Source organism: Pteronotus mesoamericanus, unplaced genomic scaffold (genome assembly GCF_021234165.1).
Source record: "Pteronotus mesoamericanus isolate MK-2021 breed Mesoamerican mustached bat unplaced genomic scaffold, CSHL_Meso_final contig_72, whole genome shotgun sequence".
NCBI classification, from domain to species: Eukaryota; Metazoa; Chordata; class Mammalia; order Chiroptera; family Mormoopidae; genus Pteronotus; species Pteronotus mesoamericanus.
This window is the reverse complement of record NW_026555242.1, coordinates 1,265,914-1,293,711: the sequence shown is the minus strand read 5'-3', so window position 1 is coordinate 1,293,711 and position 27,798 is coordinate 1,265,914. Positions and strand designations below refer to the sequence as shown.

Here is a 27,798-nt window from a genome sequence, read left to right as displayed (position 1 = left end):
CACATACTTGAGGCAACAGAAGAAGGTTTTAATGCCCGGAAGTATAAGTTTTTATTTGTAGGCACAGTATGGAGCTAAGACACGTTGCAGGTGCTTCCAAGAACTTACAGGGCAGGAGAGGACTGGAGAAGCAAGCGTTGCTCAGGGCCAGGCGCCCCCGCCACCTTTGTGGCTGGGGCCTGGGCCTCGGACCCTAGCCCCAGCAGACCCAAGGCTGTGTTGAAGAGGTTGACAGGAGTGGAGCCATCAGTGATGAGGGTTGACTTCAGGCCCAGGCTCTGAAGCAATTTTACCTGGAGGGAGCAAGAAGAGGACGAGAAGATGGAGTCAGACCCTGGCCCCTTCTCTCATCCCCTTAGCCACCTCTGTAGGGTAGGCTGCCATCTTCTCTGATCTGACACTGCAGCTGCCACCCAAGCCATCCTCAGAGAATCAGTCAGTGATCAGTGAGGAGCCTAAAGGTTTCATCCTCTGGCTGCTGGAAGGCCTGCAAATATGGCCCCCTACCCGCAGCTACCTCCAGGACCTCACCACCCACCCTTTGCTTGCCAGTTCTTTCTCTCCTTTAACTGCACCCAGTTTCATTCTCTGTGTCTTTGTACTTGGACTCTCTCCTGGGAAGTTCTTGTCAACTCTACATAGTGCTCAAGTATCTCCTCTTCAGAGTGACCCTTTTTAGACCAACTAATTTGAAATGTCATCTCCCCTTTCATTATATGACCCCACTTGACTTTCTTCACAGCACCTCAAAGTCACAGTGATGTCCTATCTGGTTATTGTCCCCCCAGAAGTTCTAGTTCACTGCTGAGTCTGGTACCGTGCCCAATATGACACCGTGCCCAAATGATACAGGTCAGGACGTGGGATACAGGGACAGCTCCATCACCACCTCACCTCACCTCTCTGCCCCCATCTCTCTAGATGTTGTATTTGCCTCCCTGGCTCTGCCTTCTTGCTTCCAAGTATGGTCCCAAGACACACATAATCCCCTTGTACTCTCCCCACTCTCACCTGCATCTCTGGCCCCGCCACAGCAAGGTCCCTGATGGTGCTGGGGCCCAGGGCCTCCGTCATCTGCCTGAACTTCTTCACCTCCACCTCAGCCAGCTGCTGGGCCTTGCTCACCTCCAGCTCCAGCTGGGCCCGGGCATAGACCAGTTCTAGCTCTCGCACTTTCTGTACCCGCTGGAGCTCAGCCTCCTGAAAGGGGGAAACCCAGCATTCTTTCAGTTGTGTGGCCCCGGGGGACAGTCTAGCAAGTAACCTCGCCAGCAAGGCTGAGGGAACTAGGGAAAGGGATGGAACTGTGAACTTATAGGCAGTTAGCCGTGAATCCTGACTAGGTCAACTTTTAGATAGTGACCCATGGAAGCCCCTGAAATCCTCAGTGCCCTCATCTGTAAAATGCAATAATACCTACTTCTGGGCTTTCAAGCGTTAAATAAGATCATGCATGTGAAATGTACACAATACCTGGCACAAAACTGTCCAATGTTTGAGCACCTATTACATGTAAGATGGGTGTAATAATCATCTTCGTCTTCCAGGCAGGTATTAAGTGACTTGATAGAGGGTAAAAGACTTTATAAACCACAAAATATTGGAATAGAGCTGAACATTCGGGTGCCTGGTAACCTACTCAGCCTCAGGGGCCGCAGGCATCGGGCCTCTTCCCGGCACCAAGGCCACGCCCTTCCAAGGACATCCCCACACTCACCGTCTCAATAGCCAAGGCCTCCGCCTTCAGCTTGGCCTGCAACACAGAGCCCTGTCCCTCGATGCGTGCCGCCTCTGCACGGGACTCAGCCTCCGCCTTGGCAGTACCGGTGCTCTCCACGGCAGTGCTGGAGACAACCCGCAGTCAGGCGGACCAGGAGAAAGCCCAGCCCCGCTCCCCTCCAGCCTTGACTCTTGCTGGCACCTTTCACGACACACCCCTGGTTCCCCTCACCAGCTGCTTTGCCAAGAGCTTCGGCAGGCCATCTTTCCCTTTCATTCTTTTATTTTTTAATTTTACTTTATTCCTTTAGCGTTTGACCCACCTCAGAGCCTCCAGCTCCAAGAGTTCCCTGCGAGCTTTCTCAGCTTCTGACTGGTCCAAGATTTTCTGCCGCTCAAGCCGACCACGGGCTTCTTGTTCTAACCTCTGAGCCTCGTGCCTGGGTGGGAGAGGGGACAGGGAAGATGCCGGGGTGAGGCCAGAGCTGGGACAGGAGCTCCAGGAGCGGGGATCACCAATCTGCTGGGGTGTCCGGGACGGAGCCTGGCCCAAGGGAGGCACTCAACATGGAACAGGAGAAGGGTGTGCGCACTGTGAGCCTGGCGTCATTCTAGGCTCAGGGGAATTGTGACCACGGCCCCTGCTTTCACACAACTTACCTTCCAGTGGGGAAAGAAACAGATAAATGAGGATGACTTCAAACAAGAAGTTCCCTGAAAATGAGCAACGTAGTAACGACTTGAAAAAGAGGGTGCTGCTTCGGTTAGGGTAGAAAGCAAAGGGCTCTTCAAGGAGGAGCCTGCCCTGAAGCTCCCAAGGGGAGACTGCTGGGCACAGGAAGTGGTCCACGCAGAAGGCTTTAAGCCCAACTGTGCATTTAAGGAGCAGAAAGGAGCTGGTGGGCCCGCAGCCCGGGGAGAAGGCTGGAAGGTGAGGTAGGAGAGGCAGGGCTGAACTCCGGAGGGCCTGGAAGACCGCAGAGATGAGTTTGGGTTCTAGCACAAGCAAGGTGAGAAGCCACAGGAACAGGGTGACCTCTAGTCACATTTTAAGTGGGCCGAGCTTTCTGCTGGGTAAGGATACAGCAGACTCATCATCAGGGGGTGCCGTGTTACGCAGGGCCCAGCAGAGGGGCGGAGATGGAGACCTCGGAGAGGTCTGGCCCACAGTGCACATGGTGGGCAGCTGCCCTCACTCACTTGGCGGTTGCCTCCTGGGAGTTGGTGGTGATCTCAATGGCCAGCTGGACGCTGCGCTGCAGGGCATCCCGGGTCCTCTGGTCCACGGGCTCCACTGACTGCACATCCACGCTGCTGACCACCAGTCCATTTTGGGGAAAGACAGCCCGGTCCCGGGGCTGGGGCAGGGCCTCACTGTCAGACATCTTGGCTTCCAGAGCCTCAAAGCCAAAGACAGCAGTGCGAATGATGCGGGCTGAGTTCTTATGGAAGTCATCGAAGGTGACAGAGGCCACGGCTCCCCGCACCCGGGACGCTATGGCCTTGCAGGCATCGCCCACGAAGTCAGGCACGGAGAAGAGCTTAGCTGTCTCCTGGGGGTCCTCCCGGTCACGCAGCTCAAAATGCCTATGAGCAAAAAGGCCCAGAACAGGGATGTATTTTCCTCCAGGAAACAACAGTTCTTCCATCTTTGAATGGGGCTCTTATACCCACCCTCTGTGGCTGGGCAAGGCCTCTCAGGAGAGAGAATGCTGATTAGTGCCCACCATGTGCCAGATGATGTCCCGAGAACCCCAAGTATGTTCCCATCTCATTCTCTCAGTCACTCTGAGTGGGAAGGAGTACTTTCCCCTTCTATGGATGAGAAAATAGAGGTCCAGAGAGCTTCCGTGACAGACCCAGACTCAGCTAAACCCAGGCAGTGTGGCTTCCAGGGCCTATGCTCTTAGCTGTCATGCTCTAGTGCCCCAAAGATAGCAGCGCCTCATCTGCCTCTGTCATGGCCTGGCCACTCAGCCAAGAGGTAAAGAACACCTCCATGGGAGCACTGAGCATCGCTTCTGGGTGTGACTTTTCTACTCTCTCTCTAGTTGCTGCCATTCAAGCTCTAATTCTGCATAGACATCATTCTGATGCTCCCTGCATCCTTTCCTCGGCATGTGAAATTGCTGGTCACGTGTCACCCTCATTTTACAGATGGGGAAACTGAGGAAAGTGCCAAATCACTGGCTCAGATCCATGGCTGGCAAATGGCAGGGCTGCAGACCCAGGCAGTCGGCCCCAGAGCATGTACTCTTGACCTCTTGTCCCCACTGCCCACTCCCGCCCACTCCCGCCCACTCCCACCAGTAGCGTCTGACAGATCTTTTTATAGCCCTGCAGGTACGTGTTTTGCTGAACACATGCTGAGAGTTTAGCTGGGGAATGTCCTTCCATCATGTCCCCAAAATCCTGCTCCCAGGAGGTGAGCCCACATCTTCCCTGTCATTCCCCAGGGGTGTCAGATGAGATTTTTGGGAAGGCCCACATGGGCCTCTTGACCACGGCACAAAGTCAGGCATCCTGCCCTCATTGAGCCCAGCACTTCAAGGAGGCATCTCTTGTCCTCAGGGTTCTCTTGGGGCTGCTCCAGCTGAAGTCCTCGCCGCCCCTCCTCGCCCCTTACCAGTTGTACGCGAGCTGTAGCTGCAGCCTGGCATGGTCTGCAGTTTCGATGGTGATGACGTCCGTGAAGAAGTCAGGCCCGAGCAGTAGGCAGAGTGCACGGCGGGCGTGGGGACGCTTGGGCCGCCCGGCCGAAAGGGACAACACCGTGAACTGTTCCTCAGGACCCAGCAACACCAGCTCGGGCCCAAATACCACACTGCAGAGGGAGCGGTGAGTCAGACGCTGGAGAGCCTCTCCTGCCACCCTCCCTCTACTCCCTTGTCCAGCCCCTCACCGAGCTCTCTTCTCCTTGTAGTCATACACCTGCACGGCAGCGTTGTGAGGGACACGGTAGCTGACCACTCGGGTCTTGTTCCGGGCAGAGGAGGGCTGAAGGGCCTTAGCCGTCTCCTTCTCACCCCTGTCCGCCAGCGGGTCCTGCCCCTTGTTCAGCAGCTCCTCTACCCCAGCAGGCAGCTCTTTCTCCCACAGGACCTCATCCTGGGTCAGCATGTACGTGCTTCCAATCACAGCACGCACCTCGAGAGAGGAGGACAAGGAGGAACGTCACCATGAAAGGTAAAAGGGAGAAAGACCCATCCAGCAGTCCTGAAGCAGAACTGGTCCGGGGGCAGTGGAGCATCGTGGTTAAGAGTCTCTGGGATGAGGCTGAGTTCCCTTTGCCCACCACTGGCTCTGCCATCTGGGGCAAGCTGCTTCACTTCTGTGCTCCACTTCCTCGCCTGCTAAGTGGATGTGACAGTGGTCACCTCACAGGGTTGAGGAATGAATGACATCTCCTATGTCTAATGCTGAGAACTTGGGATATAGTAAGTGTTTGGTAGTATTTCTTCTGGAATTTTCCATCATGGGGCAGCTTGGAGAGTGTCTTAGGCACAGATGCAATCCTAGCAAACAGGTAGTATACACTAACACTGCCTGGGTTCTGAGCTCTACTTCTAGGTTGGACCCTTGGGGAAAGAAGTCAGAGATGTGGTCCTAGGTCAAACCAAGATCAAGCTTTCAGGTAAGGGGGAAGGATTCCATTAGGATAAGGGCATAAGGGAGGCGGCGGGTTCTCACTGTTCCTGTGCCACACCCCAGTCGGACCTTTATGCCAGGGGCCAGATCTGCAGTGGAAACAGAGTCCCCATCCTGGAACCTGGATCACCTGCTCTCGTGGGGGTTTCTAAAAGTTGAACTCATTTAAGACAAAGGAAAGGCAAATACTCCACAGAACCCCCTCATATCTACCAGCCAGCGGCTCAGCTGCTGCTATCAATGTTGCCGAAGTCCCCTGCCGCCTCTGCCATGTACCTCTCCCCATCAGCATCACCCACTTGCCCAGAGCAAGCCACCACCACGGCCACATGGCAGTGACAGTGCCCAGCCCTCAGCTGTCACCTTTCCAGTCTTGATATCCTGCACGTAGATGCCCTCGTTCTCATCCAGGGGGATAGCCTGACGTTCTTCCACCACCTCCACCTTGGCAGATGGCACGTACTCCAGGGGTCCACGGATGAGCCAGCGGTCACCAGCCTTGCGTGAGACCTTCTCTTCTTCTTCCCCCTCCTCCAGGGGCTGCAGGGCCCTCAGCAGCAGCCCCTGCTGCTCCGACAGCACGTACACATCCTGGATACCTCGTTCCAGCCTCTCTCCTGGCTGGAGGAAAAAAGACTTCTCTCCCTAGTGGGGAAACATGCGGTTAGGAGCAGCTGCCACCCAGGGGAGCAGGTGCCTCAGATGGCACCTCTCCCAGCCCCGTAGGGCCACGGATTCCTTTTGAGGATAGGAGCCCAAAAGACACTCCCCCCCCCCCCCGTTAAAATACAGTGAAGTGTTAGCTGGACTGTGAGGCTTTCTGCAAATGCCTATAGAGCTCATCTGCTCAACCCTACCCTTAAAAGATACTGTGAACTCTCAGGACCTGAATCCTCACAAGCTCAACAGTTAAGAATTAACATATTGTTACTCTTCATTTCTCCTATGCTTTGTTCTCGGGTGCTGTAGTCTGGGCATTGGCAAACTCTGGTCTTTGGGCCAAATCTGGTCTGCTGCCTTCTTAAAAAAAACTTACAGGGGTAGCCAAAGTAGGTTTACAGTTTTAAGTATGCAAAACAGAATTTGTTGTATTATTTATTATTATTATTAACCTACTTTATCATTCCCCAAATATAATCCACATGACATGAAATTTACCCATTTAAAGTATATAATTCAGTTATTTTAGCATATCCACAGAGTTGTCCAACCATGACCATAATCTAATTCCAGAACGTGTTCATCACCCTGAAAAGAAACACTGTACCTAGGAGAGGTTACTGTCCCATCCCACCCGCCTATTTTCTGTCTCCATAAATATACCTATTCTACACAGTTCATGTAAACGGGCTCAAATAATATGTAGTCTTTTATGTCTGGCTTCTTTTGCTTAGCATGATGTTTAAGTTTATCTGTGTTGTAGCAAGCTGATCTATCAGTTCATGTTCATTTCTTTCTGTAGCTGAATGATATTCCATTGGTTGGATATACCACAATTTTTTCTACATTCATCAGCTACTTTTTTCCCCCTGTTCATGCAAATAAAATGTTACAGGAACACAGCGGCACTCGTCCATTAACAAGCTATCTATTCTGCTTTTGTAGAACAACGGCAGAGCTGAGCAGTTGCAACAGAAACCTTACCGAGCACAAAGCCCTAAACATCGACAATGTTCTGGAATTAGATTGTGGTCATGGTTGGACAACTCTTCTTTCTTTATAGAAAAAAGTTTGCCGACCCCTGTTGATCCCTTATATAGTTCAGAGAGGGACTGAGGTAGGGGCTGGGGAGAAGGGTAAACCACGAGTTTTTTGGGTTTTTTTTTTTTTAATGCAGGATGACAGAGTTTCCAGAAACATGAGTTTCACAGCCTGAGGCTGCTGGAGAGGTCTCAGAGCTAGAACTTAGTGTGCCACGGCACGGGGGAGCTCCTTTCCAGAATATGTACCCAGGGTGGGAGGAGAGAAGCAAGAGAAGGCTGAGGCTCTCATGCTATTCAAGGGCATTCACCCTCTGGGGGAGGTGGAGGTGGAGGCACTTACCTTGACCACAAGCTTTTGCCCCAGCTGGTTCTTGCCATCCAGCCCAACTGGGTCGAGAATCACACAGTAGTTGCGGGGGCCCAAGGTGGTAATAGGCACGACCCCCAGCACTTCCTCGTAAACATCTGGCACGTGGGCTTCCGTGTCCTGCACTGTCACCAGCCACTCCTCCCCAGTGTGGCGGGTCACTCCCCTCAAGTCTCGGAAGTTCTGCCGAGCCCGGAGGTGCAGGGCTGTCTGCAGAGCAAGACATACCGGGTGTTTGAGTAAATCCACCTCCAACTTCCTCAGGGCACCTGGGAAGCACGCTGGCCACCAAATGCTCCCAGACCTCAGTGCCAGTTTCTACTAACCCAGGAGGACTTTTTAACCCTTTCAGAGAATACTCCTCAGGTTATCTGACCTCTGAATTTTTCTTCTAGTGACCCTAGAAATATTGCTGCTCTTTTACACTGTGCCTGCCACCGTCTCTGCCAGTCTGAGCGTTCCCTACCCCGGGGTCCCTTAACTCACAATCACCAGAGCACAGACCTTTTCTGTAAGGATCACCGCATCCACCAAATCCAGAACCTCCTCAAACACTGCCGGGAGATACGCGCCCACGGAGCGGACCAGCCATTCTTCTCCTGGGTCAAGAGTGAAGCAGTGAGGGTCAAAGGTCACTCAAGCCTTCTCCCCAGCCACCCCCTCCCGGAGCCTAGACAACAAGAGACCCACAGGATTTTGTACACAAGGAGATGACACCGTGCCCAGGCTCAAGGGCCTGGCAAGAGTCCTGGTATTTATTCCTTTCTTTGGGGCTAGAGGAAAACTAAGCCCTAAGGAAGAGAATAAAAAAGCCCCTCTAAGTGTCCAACTTGCTGCTATGCCAATACCTGCTATGACTTCTCTAAGCTCCAAAGACCAACTTATTTCCTTCCCATAAAATGGGCAGCAGGCTGCCTCTATTGGATCTGCAGATGTTGTTGAGGTTTTTGAAGAAGCAAGCGTGCCTGGGGGCCAGTCCCAACCTTGCTCTTCCTGGCCATAAACCCAGGTAAGTAACCGGATTTCTGTGTGTCCGTTTTATTATATAGAAAATGGGAATACTGGTGACTCAAGGTTGTTTGAAGACCAAATAAGTTATCATTTGTAAAGCATTTTGAATCACACACGGCACAGAGTAGGCATTGTATTTAAGGCATTGTAAATACAATTGCCAATTGCATGTAAACACCTACTCTGTTGATCTAAAAAAACAGACATGGCCACTGCCTCCAGCTCGTGATAAAGGGGAGGAGAGTGGGGAAGGCACCTCAAGATGACCAGGAGCCCGGATCAAGGCTGGGACATCACCTGCATGAAGGTTGTTGTGGGGGGGGGGGGGGGGGCCGGGGGGGGAATACCTGTGAGCAGCCCCCAACAGCATATAAGAGATTCCAGGTAAGCACCTCCTGCTTGGCTATAGCCACTTATAGGTGGCTTTTCCCCAACCTTCCCCCATTTCCCCAGCAGCTGAGGCAGTCAGAGCCATGGCCTGCCCACCCCCTCCTCAATGCTCCCTCCCAATCCCACCTGTCACCCTCTCCTTGCCGTCCCGGTCCCGACACTCTTTGCGGGCCCTCAGCCGCAGAGCCTGGTTCTGCCTGACGGTCGTGGCCTGAATGATCTCTACGACCTCCACTTCCTTCTGGGGGATATATGTGCCTTGGAAGGAAAGAGGAGGCAGAGGTGAAGGTCAGAAAATATCAGGGTCATGATGGGAAGGCAGGAAGCCTCCGACCCTAACTCCAGTGCACTGGGAAGAACTCACCAGGTCCTTCAAATAGCCACTCATCGCCTGCGACAACCTTGTCTCCATTGTTATCCTCAAAATCCAGCAACGCCTTCAGATGGAGCGCAGTGTTGGGCAAAACCACCTGCAGCGGGGTAATGTCCTAACAGGGGAAGAAGGGGGGTCATGGGGCATTCAGTGCTGTGGCCGCAGGACTCACACTGATACCTTGGAGGTCAGATCCACAGCATCAGTCTTTACATGTGTCCCAAAATAAGGCTTGGAATGGAATGTGCAAGACAGGGGTAGCCCCAAAGCCATCTGCTCTGAGGAACTAAGAGTTGACAGAGCGAGAGGATGCCACTGCCGATGAGCCAAGGACACACATTCCTCTGAAGGAAATGCTTAGAAGTTGTTTTGAACTAGGAATTTAGGTGGGAAACTGGGCAGAGGGTTTGATGGGAGATGTGGAAGATGTATCTGAAAAGCTGAATAAATGGATATCTCATGGCTTAGTGTGCACTGGGGCCCTCTAGGAAGTATAAGGAGGTGGGAAGGTATAAACTGCTGTAACAGGCACATTGAAAGCATGTGACTCTGTCTCAAGGTTGCCTCATTGTTACAAGACAGCCAGTGTACTCCAGTCATCACATCCCCTACCATCAGGAGGGGGAACCTGGCAACAAGGAGCCAAACCTTTTAGGAGTTTGTAGAAGTGTTCCTACGCATGGGATTTCACCTGATCCTTCATCTGAGAGGGGCCAGGAAAGCAAGGAAAGAGAGGCTCATCGAGGCTAAGGAATGTGAGCAAGGTCACACAATGAATAAGGTGCAGAATCAGGACTTGAACCTCAGCCTTTAGTGAAGCCGACCTGGTGCTCCTCACTTCAACTGGGTGGCCCTTGGGCAGAGAAGGTCAAGTCACTCTACTGTACCCACCGACCACACGCTGGGCTGGAGAGAGGCCGAGATGGAGGTTACTGCCCTGGCAAGCCCTTCCCTGAATACCTTATGTGTGCATGGCACTCTGCTAGTTGTGGCGCGGGCAGGACATGCCCCCGTCATCATGGAGGGTAACTGGCAGCAGGCGGTAGGACATAGACGCAGACCATATTCTCTGAGCAGACTGTGGACAGTGTCAGGGGAGAGAGGTTGCAGAAGTTCAGGTGAAGGAGGAGTTAGGGAACGCCCTCAGAAAGGGGCATTTGAACTGGAGCTCAAAGGAAGAGCTGGCTTTTGATAAAAGTATAGGAGGAGGGGAAGAAAGTGAGCATTATGGAAAGAGCACATAGTCCAGTGTGTTTTCCACCCCCCACCCCCCATCTACTCTATCGCCACTTGTCTGTTTCCTTACAAATCCCATCTAAATTTATCTATTCCTGCCTTTGGCCTCATCTAAGCTGTCAACATCTCTCCAGGAGGATGGAAATAGCTTCCTAATTGGTCTGGCTACCACCTGTGTCTCCTTCCAGTGTGTCCCTCAAGCCTTTGCAGGCAAGCTCCCAGCTTGGGCGACTGGGTACCCAGTAGCATCACCAAGTAAAATTGGGAATATGGGAGAACAGATTTGGGGGGTCAGGGAAAGTGTTAGTTTGGATGTCCAGTGTGCGGTGGCTGGGGGGCACCCCGGAGAGGGCTTCCTAAAGGCACTTGGGGGTCTCCGAGCTAAGGTACGGGGTGTGCGTTTTCAATGTAGATCATGAAAGCATGAGAGGACACTGGAGGCTCAGGACAGAAGCTGAAGGCAGAGAGGGCAGAGAGGAGGGGAGACCTCTAAGAAGATGGAAAAAAAGACATCCACGGAGCAAAATTTAAAGACACGTTTAATAAGAGAGCGGATCAACAATGGATGTTGCTGAGAGGGTCTGTGAGACATAAAAGGGCTGTCCACTGGGCCTGCGGTTTGGATGTCTTGGTGCTTTGTCAAAGGGAGTACAGCGGAGGTGGGGGAAGGGCCCAGGCACAGAGGCTTGTGAGGGAACAGGGCAGGCAACATCAAGTACAAGTTGTCATCGAAGAGAAAGTGGGAAAAGTAAAGCAGTAAATAGCTAGAAATTAGATTCACAGGGCTACTCATAAAAGTGCATACAAATTTAGCATGTCCTAGGACCCCGCAATTCTTGTTAAGATTCTACTCTTAAAAAAAAACTAGCACGCACAAGAACACACAGATAAAGATATTTATTGCAGCACTGTTTTTTCCCCCATATAAATTGGAAACATGCTAAATGACACCCAGTAGGGAAATGGCTGAACTTCCATGCTTCCTACAGAGTTACAACAATTAAACAAGGTACGACTACTGTACCAAGATGCAGAAGATCGTACAAAGGACACTGGCAAATGATAATGTGACAGCCCTTGTGCAAATAGGTTATAACACTTTTTTGGATATATATTTACGTGAATGCATAGACATACGTGGAAGTATATCCCTCAAATGAGTGGCGGTAGATACCTCTGGGGAATGGAGAGCAGATATTGGTGGTGGAAGTCTGGGAGGACTTTACCACCTTATGAATGCATTCCTTAGAATGAAAAACTTGCACAAATAAGCCTTTAAGGCCAGAAAAAGATGGAAGAGACAAAGCCTGTTAACTGGCCAAGAGAAAGGCATCGGTAGTGAAGAAGTAAGAGAGACAGGAGAAAAGCTCTAGATGGGAAACAAGTGTTCAAGAGATAGAAGGATGAGTCTTCCTGGCCCCACCTGATGGAAGGGAACCTTCTGGAGACTCCAAGAGGTGGAAAGGAGATAAGGGTAGGCTTAAAGGGACGAGAACATAGGTCCAAATCCTGTGAAATGGCATCAATTTCTAACTAAGGAGGTGACCCAAGTTGTTCAAGACTGAGAGGGCAGAAAATAGGTAGAGTGGAGCATAATATTTAGAAAAATAGAGAAAAAAATGAGAAAAATGGAGAGAAAGCGGGGTGGGAAGGAAGAGAACTGATGCGCAGGGCCTGGGTTGGAATGGACCACTTGACCCACCACCTACTGGCGGTGCTGTGGTGGGGGTGGAGCTGCCCGCAGGCCAGAGCCGAGCCGCCCCCCCCCGCCCCCGCCCCCCCCCCCCCGCGTGAGCACAGAAAGGGCAGGTGGCAACACTGATCCAGGACCTGGTTTTGCCACAGGTCCAGAGCACGAGTGTTCAAACGATGAGGTTCAGTCGGGGAAGGAAAGCAAGACCAAGAAGAGAAACCTGAAGGACAAAAGATGGGCTCTAAAGCCTGGAGAGGACACAGCAACAGAGGAGGGCTAGAAAAGGGAGACAGGTGGTAGGAAGGAGGCTCAGGTTTTCAGAGGTGGGACAGGTGGGAGAACAACCAGGCCCCGACTGGACATGGCACTGGGCGCGGCTGAAGCAGAACAGAAGAGAGGGGGTCAGAGCTGAGGTCAGGAAGGCCAAGTTGTTGACAGGGTCATTGGAAGAACATTAATGAAGCGGCAAGGAGGATGGTGGGGGAGGGGGTGGGGGGGAGAGGGAAGGGAGGTCCGAGCCTGGTGTCACCCTCAGTGAAGACTGGGGAAAAAAAGTGGTGCAGGCAGAGGCAAGTCCTGACTCGGGTGGAAAAGAAGCATCTAAGAGGCGTTGGGCTCTGAGGAGGGAGGGCCTGGCCCTCTGGGGTTGGAGCACGCGGGGTTTGAGGGAATGAGCGGCTGTGGGCTGGAATGTCGAGGTTAAAGAGGCAGGAGTGGGGGAAGCTTTCTCTCCACCCTAGGAACTTTTAAAATACTGGTGTCCCACTCCCTCAACCACTCGCCACCCAGATGGGGATTTAGTTGGTCTAAAGTAGACCCTGGATATGGGTAATTTTCTACTTTTGACAGTTTCAGACTTAAATAAAGGTTATTCCCTGCATTCTTCACTCAGATTCCTCAAGGGTTAACATTCTAATCATTCTTCATCACTCTCTAGCTCTACACATGCACTTTTCTGCAAAGTGTTTACACCTAAGTGGACAAGAATGTCTCAAGTGTCCTGGGTCATGCGATTATGCTTCCAGGATCCAGAAGCGCTGCTTAGTAGAGGGACCCAGAGTGAAACAGTATAAAAGGGCAAGGAGGTGAGGCGGAAGAATAGCTATGGAAGCAGAGATGGGATGTCCACTTGCTCAGGCCCAGGGCCTGAGTGCAACAAGGACAAGGACCTGGCTGCAAATGCAGGCCTCTGATGCCTTCCCGTGGAAAAATCACAGGCATCTGATCCTGGACCTCCTCTTCTCCACCACAGCTCTCGCTGCCCACCAGTGTCTGGCACTATTTGAGTGAACAAAATGCTTACTTTTGGCACAAGCCATTTAGTGCCAGACTGGCCAGGAGCTTCCAGCAGGCTCTAGAGCCTGGTTGATTAAGTGATGAGATGGGCTGACAGCTCTCAAAAGAGGGGCATGTGGGGAGAAATGAGGTGTTTGGGGGAGGCCAGCAGGGGAGCAATGAATCAATTCTACTCCTGGGGAAAACCAGGAAATGTTGCCCCCCCCCCCCGCCACCGTCCCAATTAACTTTCCCTCCAGAAGGCAGTGTGGGGCCCTAGGACAGGGTGGCAGGTCAGATACCTTTTCCAGTATCTCCCCTGGGTACAGGGGGAAGGGGTCCTGGGCCAGCCGGATCTCCAGGTCAGCGTGGCGGAGCCGTACTTGCCCTGTGGCATCAAATAGCACCGAGCCCTCGGCATCCCGGGATACCGGGTTGGCCACTGTGCAGTAGTGGCGTGGGGGGACAGTCACCATGCGCATGGGGGCAAACAGGATCCTGTTGGGGGGTGAGAAGTGGTGTGAGGACCCAGAAGACTTCCAATCCCAAAGGAGGTAGTGAGTGGAAGAGAAAGCTCCCTGTGACCCAAGTGAGGGCCAGTCCACTGCAGAGATGGATGATCGTGCCAGCTGGACTAACAGGCCCTCCTCAGCCCCAGCTTCCCCCACAGCCCGGGCTTGGCACCAACCTCTCATTGTCCTGCCGGATGTAAGTCTTTGGCCCAACCTCCACACGGGACACGTTGCTGTTCTGGTCTAGCACATGGATGTAGTGGTATGGGGGGATGCGGATGATGGATTCCTCAGTTGCCATAGTAACTCTTGTGCCCAGGGCAGCATTACAGAAGGATAGACAGGTGGGGAGAAGATACAACATGAACACAGGGGGCCTCGGATGAGGCAGGCATGAGCCTGAAAACTGGCTGGGGTTGGAAGAAAAGGACCGTTTCTCTTCCAACCCAGATTATTCTACCCTTCATTGTCTCCATGCCCACCTCTTCTTTTTTCTTCCCACCCAGGGCAGCACAGCTCACCCAGCCATCAGCCCTGCCAAGAACTGCAGGACAGAGTTAACCACAGAAATGCAGGGTTCTTGGCTGATCCTTCCTTTCATTTCCAGCAGCTTCACAGCCTGAGCTGCCTGCACTTTCCCAGGCTCGGAGGAGCTGGGAGTGCAGGTCAGTCTCGGGGTGCTGTGGCCTTCTCCAGCACAGCAGGGATCAGTGGGTCTTCCGGGGGCAGGCAGACTTTATTTCAGGGGATCCCAAGGATCCAAGCAGTATTCAAGTGGTAGCCCATAGCCCAAGAATATTTGCATAATTTTTGTCTGCTCCTCATCCCCTGCCCCTGTGCTTTAAGCAGTCCTGGGATCCCTGGTGGAACTGACGCTCCCATAGAATCAGCTGGATTAGATACAGCACAAGTTATTCTAGTTCTTTTCTCCCTTCTCTCTTGGTTTGTTGTCACCCTCAACTCCCTGCTGTCAAGAGTAGTGGGGAGAGTGAGACATGAAAAGGGGTAAGTGAGTACTGTATCCCACCCTCCCCAGTCCTCCCTGCTTCTGAATCCTGGGTAGTTCCACCCAGCGCTTGGCCCATTCAGGAAGTCACACCTGCTACCTAATCCCCAACACTGCCTCTGGCACACCTTGGACTTTGGACCCGCGCCTTTGAGCCACAAAACGGGAACCAAGTTTACTAAGCAACTCAAAGCCTTGTCTCCGGAGACTTTATTCAGACATTTTTGAAGCCACCTACTCCACCATCCATCCAGCTTCCAACCTGAGTGAGAAATAGGAAGCAAGGAGGGAGAACTGGCAAAGGAAAAACAGGTAGGAGCTATGACACTACAGAATCAAGGGGGAGGCCCAAGAGTTTTACTTGATCTATGTAATCTGTACAATTTCAATGTTGGGGTTAAGAAGTAGGGACTTTTCACAAACCCTCAATTCCTGCTTTTCTTGAAGAATTAGGAGCTAGACCCCACATTCCCACATAGCAAAATTGGCTACAGCCAAGTGGCAGCTGTGACCTTCAGATGAGACCCAGGTTTTCCTGCTTACCGCAGGCCCCACCACCCCCTGCTGCTTACGCCTGGGCTGTTGCATTCATAAGTACCCGCCTGGTTCTGATTTAATTAATTAATTAATTATTTTTAGATTTTATTTATTTTCAGAGAGAGAGGAAAGGAGGAAGAAAGAGGGAGTGGAATGTCCATTGGTTGCCTCTTGTACCCTGGCCTGCAACCCAGGCACATGCCCTGACTGGAACTCGAACAGGCAACCTCTTGGCTCACAGGCCGGTACTCAAGCCATTGAGTCACACCAGTCAGGGCCTGGCTTCTGTTTAAAATGCTCTAACTCAGCAGCACCCAACAGGGCTTTCTACAATGATGGAAATATTCTAAATCTGTGATATCTTTGGACTGGCCGCATGCAGCTACTGAACACTATGGCTAGTGTAAGTGAGGAAGTAATTTTTTTAACAATTTATTTTTAGCAAAAGGAGAAGAAAAACATCAATGTGTGGTTGCTTCTCACACACCCACTGCTGGGGACCTGGCCCGCCACCCAAGCATGTGCCCTGACTGGGAATCAAACTGGTGACCCTTTGGTTCTCAGGCCACCACTCAATCCACTGAGCCACACCAGCCAGGGCTAATTTTACATTTTAATTAAAATAGCCAAATGTGAAAGTACCGCATATGATGTAATGAATTGTTTTGTTTTTAAATAGCCAAGTGTGTACACCTGAAAGTGATACAAAATAATATTGAATGTAAACCGTAATTGAAAAAACAATAGGCAAGTGTGGCTGGTTGATCCCATATTAAACAGTGTAGCCCTAAGTAGCTAAATTCTAGATAGGGAGAATGGGTCTTTCAAGGTCACACAGCAAGTTAGTGGAACTATCCAGATGAGATTCTCAATCTCAAGGGAGTGCCCCTCCTCCCCGCCCAGCAGCAACACAGTACAATGGTTAGAGGTGCAGAGTCAAGACAGGCTGGTCTTCCTTACAATTCTGGTCTGTGGCTTTCCTGCCTTGTATTGTTTCCTTAATGCCTTACCTCATTTTAAAAGAGGTTACAGTTTTGATCAGTTTTCCTGATACACTTTTCACATCAGAGGGTTGTTATTCTGCTCCTGGTTCTTTTTTCTTGCAACTTTGTATGGGATTTGATCTTGATACTTTTCCGTTGCTTTTTTTTTTTTTTTTTTTTTTTTATGAGAATTCCCCTTAATTTGTAGGAGTGGCTTTTCTAAAGCCATAGCTCCCTCTTCTGCTAATTTCAGGCAGTGTTTGAAAATACTAGGGCTGCTGTTCTGCTTCTGGGGTTCTGTTCCACTCCTCTCATCTGGATCTTCTCTTTCTTTCCTCTCTACCGCCCCATTCTGCTCAGCTGTGCTTCCAATCCCTGAAATTGCTCCCTGATGTGGGGCCCCATGTGCCTGGAACTGATCTTGATTCTAACTTTTACTGGACAGGTGATCTTAGACAAGTCCCTTGCCTTCCCTATACCTGTTTCCTGGTCAATAAACTGGGAATGGATAGGGCATTTACTCAAGGTATGAGGGCTGAGTTCATCATAATGCACGTGGAATAGAGCCTGGCTCTTCAGAAGCACTTACTGCTGAGGGAGGGTGGCCTGAGGCCGCTTCCTTATCCATTTAGGGCATGTGCAAGCACCAGAGGCTCTCTGCCTCAGCTGGCATCTCAGCCTCAGCCCTCACTGTTAGCTGGTCAGGGATGTGAGAAGTCTTTGGCCACCCCAGCTGTGGGGCTAGAAGAACAGAAAAGAAAAGGGCATCCGGCAGTCAAGTGAAGCCTTTCCCAGCTGCTCCTTTGCCAGGTTCCCTGCAGGGTGGAAGCCTGGCCAGGAAGCCAGATGGAGGGAGAGGAAGAGCTAGGGCTGTAGGCGGAGGTATGGACAGGGTTCCATGAGGCCCCACAGGGAAGATTTGAACTCCAGGTTATGCAAGGCTGGGAAGCAGGCTCTGGAAAAAGCCTCCAGTGGCTCCTTGTTGGATGATTCCTCGCACCCCCTATGGCTGAGGCCTCTCACCATCTGTCACCCCAGCTGGACTCAGTCAGCGGGGCTGAGAGCCTGGCCCAGCTCAGTGACTCAGCTGCGAGTCATCCTTTCAACTGATCAAACTGGACTTTTGCCTTATTCGGAGGCCAAGCCCATGCCAATAACCGTTTCAGTACCAGGATTTTGTCTTACCTCCCTGACCACCCATCTACCATGCTCTAAAGCTGTTCCTTCCAGCTAGACCATCTGCCAAGTTCACCAAAGAACAGACTTTGCCTTTTCACTCACCATCCACAGAAGTGAGTTTCAATATAGGGCCTCTCGGGAGGTGCAGGGGAGCCGTTTGACTCAGGCAGCATGTTTGTGACATCTCAAATTTAGACTTTTGTGGTTTACCAGATGACACGTATAGAGTATTCTACTCCTGATACATCAGGGCCCTCGAAAGACAATGGTTAAGGAGTCTGTTGACAGTTGGAAGGTCCTTCCCTGACTTGGGTGTGACCCCAACACCCCAATTCCACTGATAGCTCTCCCTTCAGTGCATACTTCTGAGATCTGTCCTAGTCTGCTCTCTGCATACATGTCCTGCTTTGCATGATCACATGCCCCTCAAGCGTCATGAGGCTCCTGTAAGAACCAGTCAGCTTTCACCCAGAGTCTCCGAAACCAGCTACTTCCTGGCTGCATCACACCTCCCCCCTCACACATCAAGAGGGCAGGGGTCATGGGTGGATGAGCAGAGAACAATAAAACTGTCTGTAGGGAGAAGCTGGGTTCAACCTCTGGTTAAGAGACAGCTCTTCACCTGTGTCTTGGCTCAAAAATAAACTTATGCTTCAGCAAGGTTTAATTGAGTGACAAGTCAGTACATATCAGAGATCTTCAGGGTGTTGCGAGTGGCCGACAGTGAATGTTAACTGATGCCCAAGTGACCAGCTACACTGTATTGGTCTGCAGTGAGCAGCAGCAGCCTCACCTGGACGCTTGTTACAGCGCAGAATCTTGGGTCCCACCTGAGAGTTCCTCAATCAGTTGGCATCTTAACTAAACGCCCATGATTCGGGCTCACGTTTAAGTATGAGCAGCTCTGGTCTACAGCAGCCACGCTCAGCCCTGACTACATTAGAATCACCTGGAGATCTTTTGCAACCACCTGTCTCTGGGGATTCTGATTTAATTGGTCTGAGGTGAAGTCCAAGTGTTGCTATATTTAAAAGCTCTCTGACTTGTACAGCAAGAATTTTAATCCTGCCATTATCAGTATGATCTTGAGCCACTTGCTAGCCTCTGAGACTTACTTTCCTAGACTTCGGAGTGGGAATAAAAGTGACTATTTCCTAGGTTTAGTTACTGCGAATTAGTGAATTTTAGAGGGTTTAGAGACTAGAGGATGTCCAGGAGGAGGAAGAACAAAGATGAGCTCAGATTACAGACTGCTGCTCAAGGACAGGGACTTTCATTTATTCTCCCCCAGCCCCTTCACCGTCAGGGCCAAGTAGCCCCCTAGCTGACAAAAGCCCCCTTGGCCCAAGTCCCAGACTCCTGGCCCAGGCACGCCTGCTGTTGGAGGTGAGGTCAGTGACTCAGCCTTGCCACCACCCCCTCTATCAAGCTTAGGTTTAGAAAAATGCACAGGAAGCACAGCACAAACAAGTGCTCGTCTTCCCAGTTCCCCTTCATTCATTTTACACATTTTAGTTTTTGTTCGGAGAACACAAGCGTGACTTTACTCAGGTACTGCAGAGGCTGTTTTCACCAGACAGCTTCCTGCTTTAGGGAACTTATTTCCTGCTTTAGGGGACAGACTATAGTGGAAATCTTTTAGGATTTGTCTCACATAAATTGTTTAGCAGCAAAATTTTAGGAACTTTTTTCCCTAGGAAAATCTTATCTGAGCTTCAGCCCAACTGGGCCACTTTGTGGGAGGAAGAGCTCTGCCAGCTCGGGATGCCTCTTTTCCCACTTCCATCCGACCTCCCGCATTGCTGCCGATTAACATCAATTGAAGGCAAGGATTGCCTCGATTAGAGGTAACCCAGGAACCGAGCTTCAGAACCCCTGACCCAGATCACTGTTTTCTAAACTCATCTAGTCATAGGACTCAGCTGGGAGTGCTCCCAGTCTCACAATGGGCCAAGGTTTCCAGGACACTGGAACTTGTATCATTGGCAAGTGCACCTGGATAATAGCTCCCACTTATTAAAAACTTAAATCTGTCAGGCATAGAGTTAAACACCTTTAATTCATTCATTTAACCCTCACAAGAACCTAGAAGTTAAGGAACTTGCTCAGGATCACAAAATAATCAAAGGTTGAAGCCAGAATTCTACCCCAGGTACCCGGACTGCAGAGCCCCCCAGCCAGGAGCAGCTTGGCTTCTCAGGCAAATGTCAGTAAGATTCTAAACCTAGAACAAAGACCTGGGTGGGGCTGGTGCTCTCCAGGAAACGGTGCCAATGGCAATTCAACGGTGAGCATTTTCTGCAACTTGAGAGGGCAGTACCCACAAGGAGGCCTTAGTTACCAGGGAATCCTCAGGTGGCTGTCTTCCCTACTCATGGCTTTTGAGTTGCCATGCCAGAAAGCACCAACCCTGGGCAGGCTGGGTGCCCCGTGTGCTGAGGGCAGAAGTCAGGAGTTTCTAGGGAATCAGTTATCATGCCTCCTGAAAGCCGGCCTTTCCCCTATAACCGAAAGGTCCAGCCAGGCAGAGAGCAGAATACAGGGGACTTCTGTCTCAACTACCATCTCCCACCTTTCTAGGCTTCACTCCTGAGATCTAAGATGCCCAGAATTACAAGTTGGTGGGTTCAAGTGAGCTTCCTGGTTTTTTAAAAACATGTTTTTAATTCTCACCCGAGTACACGCTTATAAATTTTAGAGAGGGGAAGGGAGGGAGAGAAACATGAATGGGTTGCCCCTTGTACATGCCCCTGAACCCACAACCTAGGTATGTGCCCTGACTGGGGAGTTTACAGGATGATGCTCCAATCAACCGAGCCACACTGGCCAGGGCTGAGCAACCTATTTTCTACTTTCTGCTCACAGAGATGGAAAAAAAAATTTTAAAAAGGCTCACCAAACTCCGCAACTTCTGGAAATTAAGCCTGCCTTAAGATTGTTCTGCTAATGGCTTCTTAAATGATCCGCAAGGCCCACAGCTGGCTTAGTCCTGAGTGGGTCAGTATGAAAACCTCAGTATTTGGCAAAGTTGAGGGATCTCAATGGGGACAAATCACGTTCTAAGGGCTCAAGAGGACAGGCCAGAGCCCAGGGCTCCAGCCAGAGAGGGAAAATGAGGACAGCAGGACCCAATCTAATTCCCAAGGGAGTGTGAACAGACCCCTTAAGCTTCCCTTTTCCATACTTCTGACATGGGGACTTGATGTCAGAGAGGTCTGAGATTTTGGAGGTGAGGGGTGTTGGCGAGGTGACAAACTGATCTTTACTTCAAAAGACAGAAAAAACTCCAACAAAGAAAGCAAGACCTTAAAGGCCAACCCTCCACCTACCTTCCCCCCGCTGCTTCAGAAAGGTCTTACCTGCCCCAGCTGAAGGAAGGCCCTAGAAGGCAGGACAGGGCTAGAGAGAGCCTTGAGGGACACAAGGCTCCACCACTGATTTGAGGTTTTGGGCCCGGTACAAAGTACTCACATCCAGAAGTATGGCTGACTGCAACAGAGTCCTTGGATTGGGGAAAAACTCAGGGACCCAGCCCAAGGGATCACTTCCCGGCCGGGCAGGGCAGGGCAGGGCAGGCTCGGGGGTGGGGCTTGAGCATTTAAAGGGCCCTTGCAGCTGGTTCTCCTTTTCTCCTCTGGGCTGCTTTCACTGCAGCTGAAGGTACTGCAGCTCACTTAACACTCAGAGCCAGCTGGCCCCATTGGAAAGAGACTGGGAAGAGTCAGAGAACCTAAGGCAGGCACTTGATTGAGTTCACCTCTGCTCCGTGTCTCTAACTTCCCTAGCTGGATGAGGACGATTCTGCCCCGCCACAGCTGTTTGGACTCCAGCTGAAGCCCCTCCTGTAAGAGAAGATAACTTTGTATTTTTTATTTTAGATTCAGAAATTTCAGCCCAAGTTTTCAAATAAATGTTCAACAAATCATACACACACGCCCGCTTTCTGGCAAGGTGCTGTGTTAGGAGCTTGGAGTTTCTCTCCTCTTCCCAAGTTTCCCAGCACCCAGAGTTAGGAAAGGCCCCAGCAGCACCAGTCAGTATTTTCGCTGCCGGGGGAAGAGACTACTCCCTGAGGACCGGAGTGGGGGGCTGGTGGGGCTAGGGTCCTCTGAATCCAGGCTGAACAGGTCCCTGCCGGTACGAAGGATCTGTTCCTCCAGCTTCTTGTGTCGCTTCATGTCTGAGAGGACTTTGTCCAGGCGGGCTTCCCGTTTCTGGCTCCGGGCTGAGCTTCCTGGAGAAGCGGAAGGTGAGAAATGTGGAAGGGGGTGAGGCAGTGTACACCTGCATGGATATTAGTTGTTACCTGGGGAATTACCAATGAAGACCATCCTAGGCAGAGGAAGAGCAAGTGCAAAGGCCCCAGGGGAGGAACAGGGAGGTCTGTTCAAAGAGTGTAGAATGCTGGGATGACGTGAAAGATGAAACCAAGAAAATGAGATGGAGGCCATGATAAGGGCTTTGGGTCTCTTATTTTAAATGGAAAAGCCTTCGGAAGCCTGATGGAGGGGTGTAGGATTCTCTCTCAACATGCTCTTTCCCCTCTCCCCTACAATGACAAACCAAAGAGAAATCAAGAATGGATCTAAGGGTAAATTCTGGGAAGGCATAGAGAGTAGAAATTGGGTCAGATTAGGAGATGTACACAGCAGTATAAGGATGTGGATCTAGATAATAATGAATGATCAGGAAGACTTGGACTTCTTGGGAGATGACGATAAAAGAAATGGGATCCATGATAGAATTATCTGTCATATTCTCTTAAAGGAATACAGGGCTATCCATTTAAGCTGAAAGAATTGCCCCATTGTGTAAATGCTCTCCTGAAGCAACAAAGCACCAAAGGCCCTTCACCTCCACCCAAATCTTCCCTCTTGTCGGTACCTGGGGTGCGTCTCCGATCAATCAGGGAGTCCTTTGGTGTCATTGGCTCATCATCAAAGTCAAATTCTGTGGGCATGCGCGGTCTGGACAGGTGGACAGAGAATGAAGGGTGAGGGTGGTTTCCTCAAATACCCACAAAAGTGCTTCACCCAGCCTGCCGGCTCTTCCTTTCCTGCTCTCTTCCCACCCTCCATTTTCCATTCTCCTGTGCCCCACCTCCCCTCCCTGCTTCCTCCTGGCTTCAGGGGAGCAGTCCCAGGAACAAGATGTCAGGGTGTGCTCTCACTTTTCCTCTTCCTCCTCTTTGGCCTCTGGCTCCTCATCGGATCTCTCCTCTTCACTCTGGGCCTCAGGCGTGGGTGGCCGGCGAGGCAGGATCTCAGCCTGAAGCTCCAGGGTACCGTGGGCAGCCAGCAGTTCATAAAGCCGTTGGATTTCTGAAGGGGAGGGCATCCAGGACTGCCCATCTGCGGGCAGCTCCACCTCCTCATCGCTGCAGGGCACGCACCAGTCCTCGGATTCTCCCTTGGCATGCTCTTCCCCCTCAGCGCTGCGGGCTTCTCCCTGCGCCTCCTCGATCCCAGACCCCTCACGCTCGGCCTCCTCCCGGACTCCTTCCCCCTCTTCCTCGGCTTTATTGGCCGAAGCCGAGGGGACTCCGGTATCTCCCACGGCCAGAGCTTGGAGGCCGGAGGTCACTTCCCCTTCTTCAGGCGCTGCCGTGGTGGCCGCAGTATCTCCATGACCCCGGACAAGGGACATAAACCACTAGGGAAGGAACCCTGCGACTATAGGGGAGGCAGGATTACTAAACTGGGGATTCCCCTGACCCCCAGGAACTGGGCTCCCCAGGGGTGTCCCCAAAGATGTCTCTCCAACCAATCAGGCTCCAACAGCGGTCTCTGCGACCAGACCTCCCGTTACCAGGAGGGGGCGCTCAGTTTCCTCCGAGGACCCCGCCCCACGGATTGAGATACAGTACTCAGATGTTCCCAGGGAACGGCAGAAACCACTCTCTCGGCCAGACCGCTCTTCTCGCCTTCACACCGCCCCTCTCCACACCTTGCAGGTCCACTACCTCAGCCGCCGTAGGCACCTGGAGCTAAGACCTGCGTCGCAGGCTGCGCAAGTTCACAGTACGCAGGCGCATTAGAGATGGTGCGGGAGGTTCCGCTCTAGTAAAAGCTACTTGGAAGTGGAAAGTAAGGGAAGGCTTGCACATGCGCAGGTAGGCGCTTGGGCATTAAAGGCTTCGGCCCACAGTAAAGATGGCCGTCGGGACGGTGCAGGCGCATACTACCTAGTAGGTTCTCCCCCAAAGAGGCAGTACTTGCGCACCCGGTGGCGAACCGACTGGAGGACCAACTGAGGCTGGAGGCGAGTTTCATGCAGTCTCCATTTATTGGTGTTTCAGGCTCATGCAGCATCCGACATACAAAAAGGGAGAATCAGTTTGATGTATCCTTTTTTTTTTTTTTTAAAGACTTTTAGGCCCACCCCCTACACTTTTTTTTAAAGGAAACAAAAATCCCCGCTAACTCCGAACCGCGTCGTAGCTCGGTCTCTGCCTCCCTAGCAAACTGGCATACAACACACTTCCCTCCTCCTCTTAGAAAATAATTAGGTATATAGCTCTTCGCTCCTTGAGGCTGGGGGCTTTGGTCCTATTTGGGAGGGCTCTTTCATTACAAAGCACGTGAGTGACCTCAGCCCCCTATGCCTTTAAGAAACTCGCCGACAAGGTTAAAAAGCCCGGGGCGGGGCGGCAGGTCAATTCAGGCTTGCAGTGGAGGGTCAACAGCTGCACCCCCTCCCTTCTCCCAGGTGCGTGTTTAGAACAGTGCTCACCACTCCTGCACAAGTCCCCAAACGAGCCCCGGCTTGCCAGCTCTGCGACCCCGTGGCGCCCTTTAGGCATTCAGACCCGGGTGGTCCCAGCAGAGAACAGCCCCGGGCCAGAGTCCTCTCCTGACTTCGTGCCCTCCCCCAGCCTGATCTAGGTGCTGGAGTTTTTGCAGAATAAACGGTGGCAGGAGGGTGGAGGCGAGGATCCTTAGGGGAGGAGAAGATGCTGAGGGGAGATGAGACAGGAGAAGGAAGGAGGCGAAGGGTGTGGGGAGGAAAGGAGAAATGATAAAGGAGAGAAGGAAGAAAGGAATGGGGGAAGATGCAAAGACACTTAAAGTTGTGGAGGGGGGAGATCAGGGTGGAGGTGCAGGAATTTGGGAGATTGGAAGAAGTGCAGGAAGGATGGGAGAGATGAAGTGGGGCTGAGAGCAAAGAGTTTGGGAGATGTTCAGGGAGGTTTCCAGAAATGCAGAAATAGGGAGGCCAAGAGGCTGGACGGGCTGCAGGCAGAAGTGCAGGGAGACTGGAAACAGTGCAGAGAAGGGAGGCCTACATTTGGCAGAGGAGCCTGGCAAGATGCAGGAGCAGGAAAGAAACTGTAAACAAGGCTGCTCAGGCTCCCTTGGTCCCTATGGGTGTGGGCCTGGGCCATCGACTGGGTTCCCCTCAGGGGAGCAGGGGAGGATGGGCCCAAGGCAGCTCCCAACAGGAAGAAAAGTCTTGGAATGCAGGACAGAGCCCCTCACTTATACACTGTGGAAGAGGAGCGGGAGGGACAGACAGAGACAGTTGGGGTGGGGGGGAGACAAAGAGAAACAAAGGAGTAGAGAGGACAGACAGGAGAGAGTGAGGGGGGCAGGAGTTAGTAAAGCTGCCCTTTCCAACCCTTCCATTCCTCCCAGCCTGTCCCAGACCCTCACTCACCGCCTAAGTTGATGACGCAGGAAGCGATGATGATGAGGACCCCCCCTACCAGCGCCACGATGCTTAAGAGCTTGGCCACTCGACCCAGACGCTGGGCCCCATCCACATCCCCCTGCTGCAGACTGTTCCTGGACTGAGGTTAGGGTGAGGGGTGGGGTGCCATGACCCAGGTCAGGAGAAGCCAGCCCAGCAGGGATCAGATGAAAGGGTCATCCAGAGGAGACAGGCCAGCCCATGGTTAAGGAGGAAGGAGAGAGGCAGGAGGGAGGAGGGAACAGGTCAGCAAGGCTGTGTGAAACAGGTCTGGATATCCCTCCCACCTGAAGGAACGGGCAGTAGTGGCTCAGAGGGTGAAGTCTTAAGGAGAGGCAAGCAAGACCCTGTGACTTGGAAGTGAGATCCATGCAGAGAGGGAAGGCCAGGCTACTCCTGCAGCTTTGTTCCAGTGCAGGAAGCCAGGGTCCCATGGGGCTCACCATGATGGCATAAGCGAAGGCCACAATGTTGACAGGCCACATGGGGCAGAAGCAGGACAGGATGGCGAGGATGATGTAGTCCCGAGGTTTCTGGGTGCCTTCACCCCCCTCTACCCCAGACCCCGCTAGCTGGGAGCTGGGGTGGCGGCTCAGGCTACCTCGTGGAGATCCTGGATGCCCACTGTGGGCCCTTCCTAATCGGTCTTCCTCAACAAGCTGCTGCAGCATGCGGGGGGTAGCCCCATTGGCTGGGGGAGGTTTTGTTGAGGGTGGTGAGTGAGGCTGGGGGGATGGGCCCTCTTCCCCATCACCAGCCTGCAGGGGAACCACTGCCCCATTCTCTTGCTTTTCCCCCATACTCTCAGTCAAGACCTCAGTGGTGGGGTCCTCCTGGATAGGAGGCTCTGTCTGTAGAGCTGGCTTGGGGGTGAGCTGGGAACCTGACTGGGGGACCAGCTGGGAAGTGGGCTCTGAGGCTGGCTCAATCAGGCCTGCAGACTCCAGGTTGGTCCCCTGGTCTGCAGTGACCTCTTTGCTCACTTCTGGCTTGGATGCTGGCTCTTGGCATGCTTTTTTGGGACTGGAGTTGGCCTTTGGTTCCCCTCCTGAGCTGGAGCCAAGGTCTTTGGCCTGGGCTGTTTCTGGGATCCCTGTTGGGATCTCCGTGATTTCTGGAGCCGTCCCAGCTTTGGGCTCTGAGTCCACAGGGGCCCCAGTGATGTCTGGACCTGGCTGCAGGGCCTCTGGTTCATCTGGGACCCCAGATGAGACATGGGGAGGGCCAGTTTTGGTCTCAGAATGGCCAGGCCCTTCTCCCTGGGTCTGGAGACCCTCCTCTATCCCCTTCATCTCAGAGACCTCAGAGCTGCTGGCTGCCATCTTGAGATGGGAGAGGGGAGAGGGCCTCTGAGGGGAGGATGGAGCAGCAGAGACAGCAGCAAATCCTGGAAGAGGAGGAGACAGGCTCGGTGTGAGGAGGAAAGAGGCGGCTCTCAGGACTGCAGCCTAAGAGGGCTATGCTCCTGTCTCAGGGCCAGCCTTGGGCTGCCTCTGGGGAGAGGAAGAAAAGTTGCCTTGGGGTGGGACATCTCTGGGGAGAAGTGCTCTGCTCAAATTCTTTTGCTTGGAGCGCCCTGGAAGATTAACCCTTTTGTAAACAGGACCCTGCCATGGTCTCCTCCTGGGTACCCCCAACAAAATCAAGCCTCCCAAATCTTAGCAGATGCCCCAGCACTTCAAAATCAAGCTGTGCAGATACCCATACACTCCGACAGGCAGACTGGGCAGAGCCCCTTACTCACATTCCACTCTGCATCCTCTCCTCCTACCTGGGTGCCAGTGGGTGCGGTTTTCTTGCTGCGTGTTTAGGGGTGCAGACGCCCCCGCTCCTCCCTGGGGATCCTGGGCATCTCCTCTGAGCCCCTCCTCAGACCCTCTCCCAGGGATTCCCTTGCCCCCGGGGTGCCCCCAGCACCTCCTCCTTCCATTGGCTTGGCGCGCCCAGCACCACCATCCAGTCGGCCAGGCGCCCGCGTTCCCGTGCAGTGCAGCCCTCCCTGGCGTCTGCCTTCTGTCCGTCCACTCCTACCCGCAGCCTTAGTGCACCCCCGTCTCACCTGGACGCCGGCCTCCAGACTGCTCCGGCTGCTGCTCCCACCGCAGCCGTTGCCGCCGTTGCAGCAGCCGCAGCCCAGGAGGGAGGGAGGGAGGGAGGTGGCGGGTCTCCCCTCCGCTCTGCTTGTCCCCTCCTCTCAGGTCCCCTCCCCTACGCTCTACTGCCGCACGCGGCTGCCCCCGCCCCCTCCAGGCCCGCCCAAGGGAGCCACGCGTGCCAGGCCCGCGTTACCCAGGCAACCCGCTGGGGGACCACTCGCGCCAGCTCCCTGCTCCTTCCCACGCGCACCTCCTGGGGGTATCCCCTTCCCAAGCCCCAGGCCCCTCCCGCCAACGGTCACCGGGGTCCTGGCAGAGGCAGGGTGTTGGGTGAAACGGAGAGGGGTCTGCGAGAACCAGGTCCAGGGAGACAGGCAGGAC

General features: G+C 52.7%; 3 protein-coding genes across 7 annotated transcripts; all 3 read right to left on the bottom strand.

Annotated features, from left to right (window-relative positions):
* Window positions 1-32: 32 nt before the first annotated feature.
* Window positions 33-21,218, bottom strand: MVP (major vault protein). 2 transcript variants are annotated; one of them, XM_054582714.1, is made up of 15 exons: window positions 21,104-21,218; window positions 14,104-14,235; window positions 13,718-13,913; window positions 9,203-9,326; window positions 8,965-9,096; window positions 7,942-8,036; window positions 7,411-7,647; window positions 5,731-6,012; window positions 4,622-4,866; window positions 4,346-4,543; window positions 2,920-3,306; window positions 2,043-2,159; window positions 1,718-1,844; window positions 1,012-1,200; window positions 33-293 (listed from the first exon to the last, which is right to left on the bottom strand). In XM_054582714.1, exons 2-15 carry the CDS (start codon window positions 14,226-14,228, stop codon window positions 105-107), a joined length of 2,643 nt encoding a protein of 880 aa, XP_054438689.1. In that variant the 5' UTR covers window positions 14,229-14,235; window positions 21,104-21,218; the 3' UTR covers window positions 33-104. The 2 variants fall into 2 exon arrangements, with proteins under 2 accessions (XP_054438689.1, XP_054438688.1); XM_054582713.1 differs by having other exon boundaries at window positions 20,992-21,208.
* Window positions 21,219-21,286: 68 nt separating this feature from the next.
* Window positions 21,287-23,712, bottom strand: PAGR1 (PAXIP1 associated glutamate rich protein 1). Its single transcript, XM_054582715.1, has 3 exons — window positions 22,803-23,712; window positions 22,517-22,599; window positions 21,287-21,866 (listed from the first exon to the last, which is right to left on the bottom strand). Exons 1-3 carry the CDS (start codon window positions 23,276-23,278, stop codon window positions 21,667-21,669), a joined length of 759 nt encoding a protein of 252 aa, XP_054438690.1. The 5' UTR covers window positions 23,279-23,712; the 3' UTR covers window positions 21,287-21,666.
* A 206-nt stretch (window positions 23,713-23,918) lies between these two features.
* PRRT2 (proline rich transmembrane protein 2) lies at window positions 23,919-27,452 on the bottom strand. Of its 4 annotated transcripts, none has more exons than XM_054582710.1 (4): window positions 27,381-27,452; window positions 25,765-26,708; window positions 25,289-25,421; window positions 23,919-25,117 (listed from the first exon to the last, which is right to left on the bottom strand). In XM_054582710.1, the coding sequence occupies exons 2-4, from the start codon at window positions 26,641-26,643 to the stop codon at window positions 25,107-25,109; spliced, it is 1,023 nt and encodes a 340-aa protein (XP_054438685.1). In that variant the 5' UTR covers window positions 26,644-26,708; window positions 27,381-27,452; the 3' UTR covers window positions 23,919-25,106. The 4 variants fall into 4 exon arrangements, with proteins under 4 accessions (XP_054438685.1, XP_054438684.1, XP_054438686.1 ...); XM_054582709.1 differs by lacking the exon at window positions 27,381-27,452 and adding an exon at window positions 27,239-27,355; XM_054582711.1 differs by lacking the exon at window positions 27,381-27,452 and adding an exon at window positions 27,093-27,208.
* Window positions 27,453-27,798: the final 346 nt, after the last annotated feature.

Bases quoted from the DNA above. Each gene is read 5' to 3' on its own strand.
- PAGR1 (XM_054582715.1), bottom strand. From the start codon at position 23,278: ATGTCCCTTGTCCGGGGTCATGGAGATACTGCGGCCACCACGGCAGCG. The intron at 22,600-22,802 runs GTGAGAGCACAC...CCACCTGTCCAG, and splicing joins AAAGAGGAGGAAGAGGAAAA to ACCGCGCATGCCCACAGAAT. The intron at 21,867-22,516 runs GTACCGACAAGA...CCGCTTCTCCAG, and splicing joins TGATCGGAGACGCACCCCAG to GAAGCTCAGCCCGGAGCCAG.
- PRRT2 (XM_054582709.1), bottom strand. The intron at 25,422-25,764 runs GTGAGCCCCATG...CCCTAACCTCAG, and splicing joins CCTTCGCTTATGCCATCATG to TCCAGGAACAGTCTGCAGCA.
- MVP (XM_054582714.1), bottom strand. From the start codon at position 14,228: ATGGCAACTGAGGAATCCATCATCCGCATCCCCCCATACCACTACATC. The intron at 8,037-8,964 runs GTGGGATTGGGA...CTCTTGACCCAG, and splicing joins CGGCAAGGAGAGGGTGACAG to GAGAAGAATGGCTGGTCCGC. The intron at 3,307-4,345 runs GTAAGGGGCGAG...TTTTGCTCATAG, and splicing joins CTACAGCTCGCGTACAACTG to GCATTTTGAGCTGCGTGACC.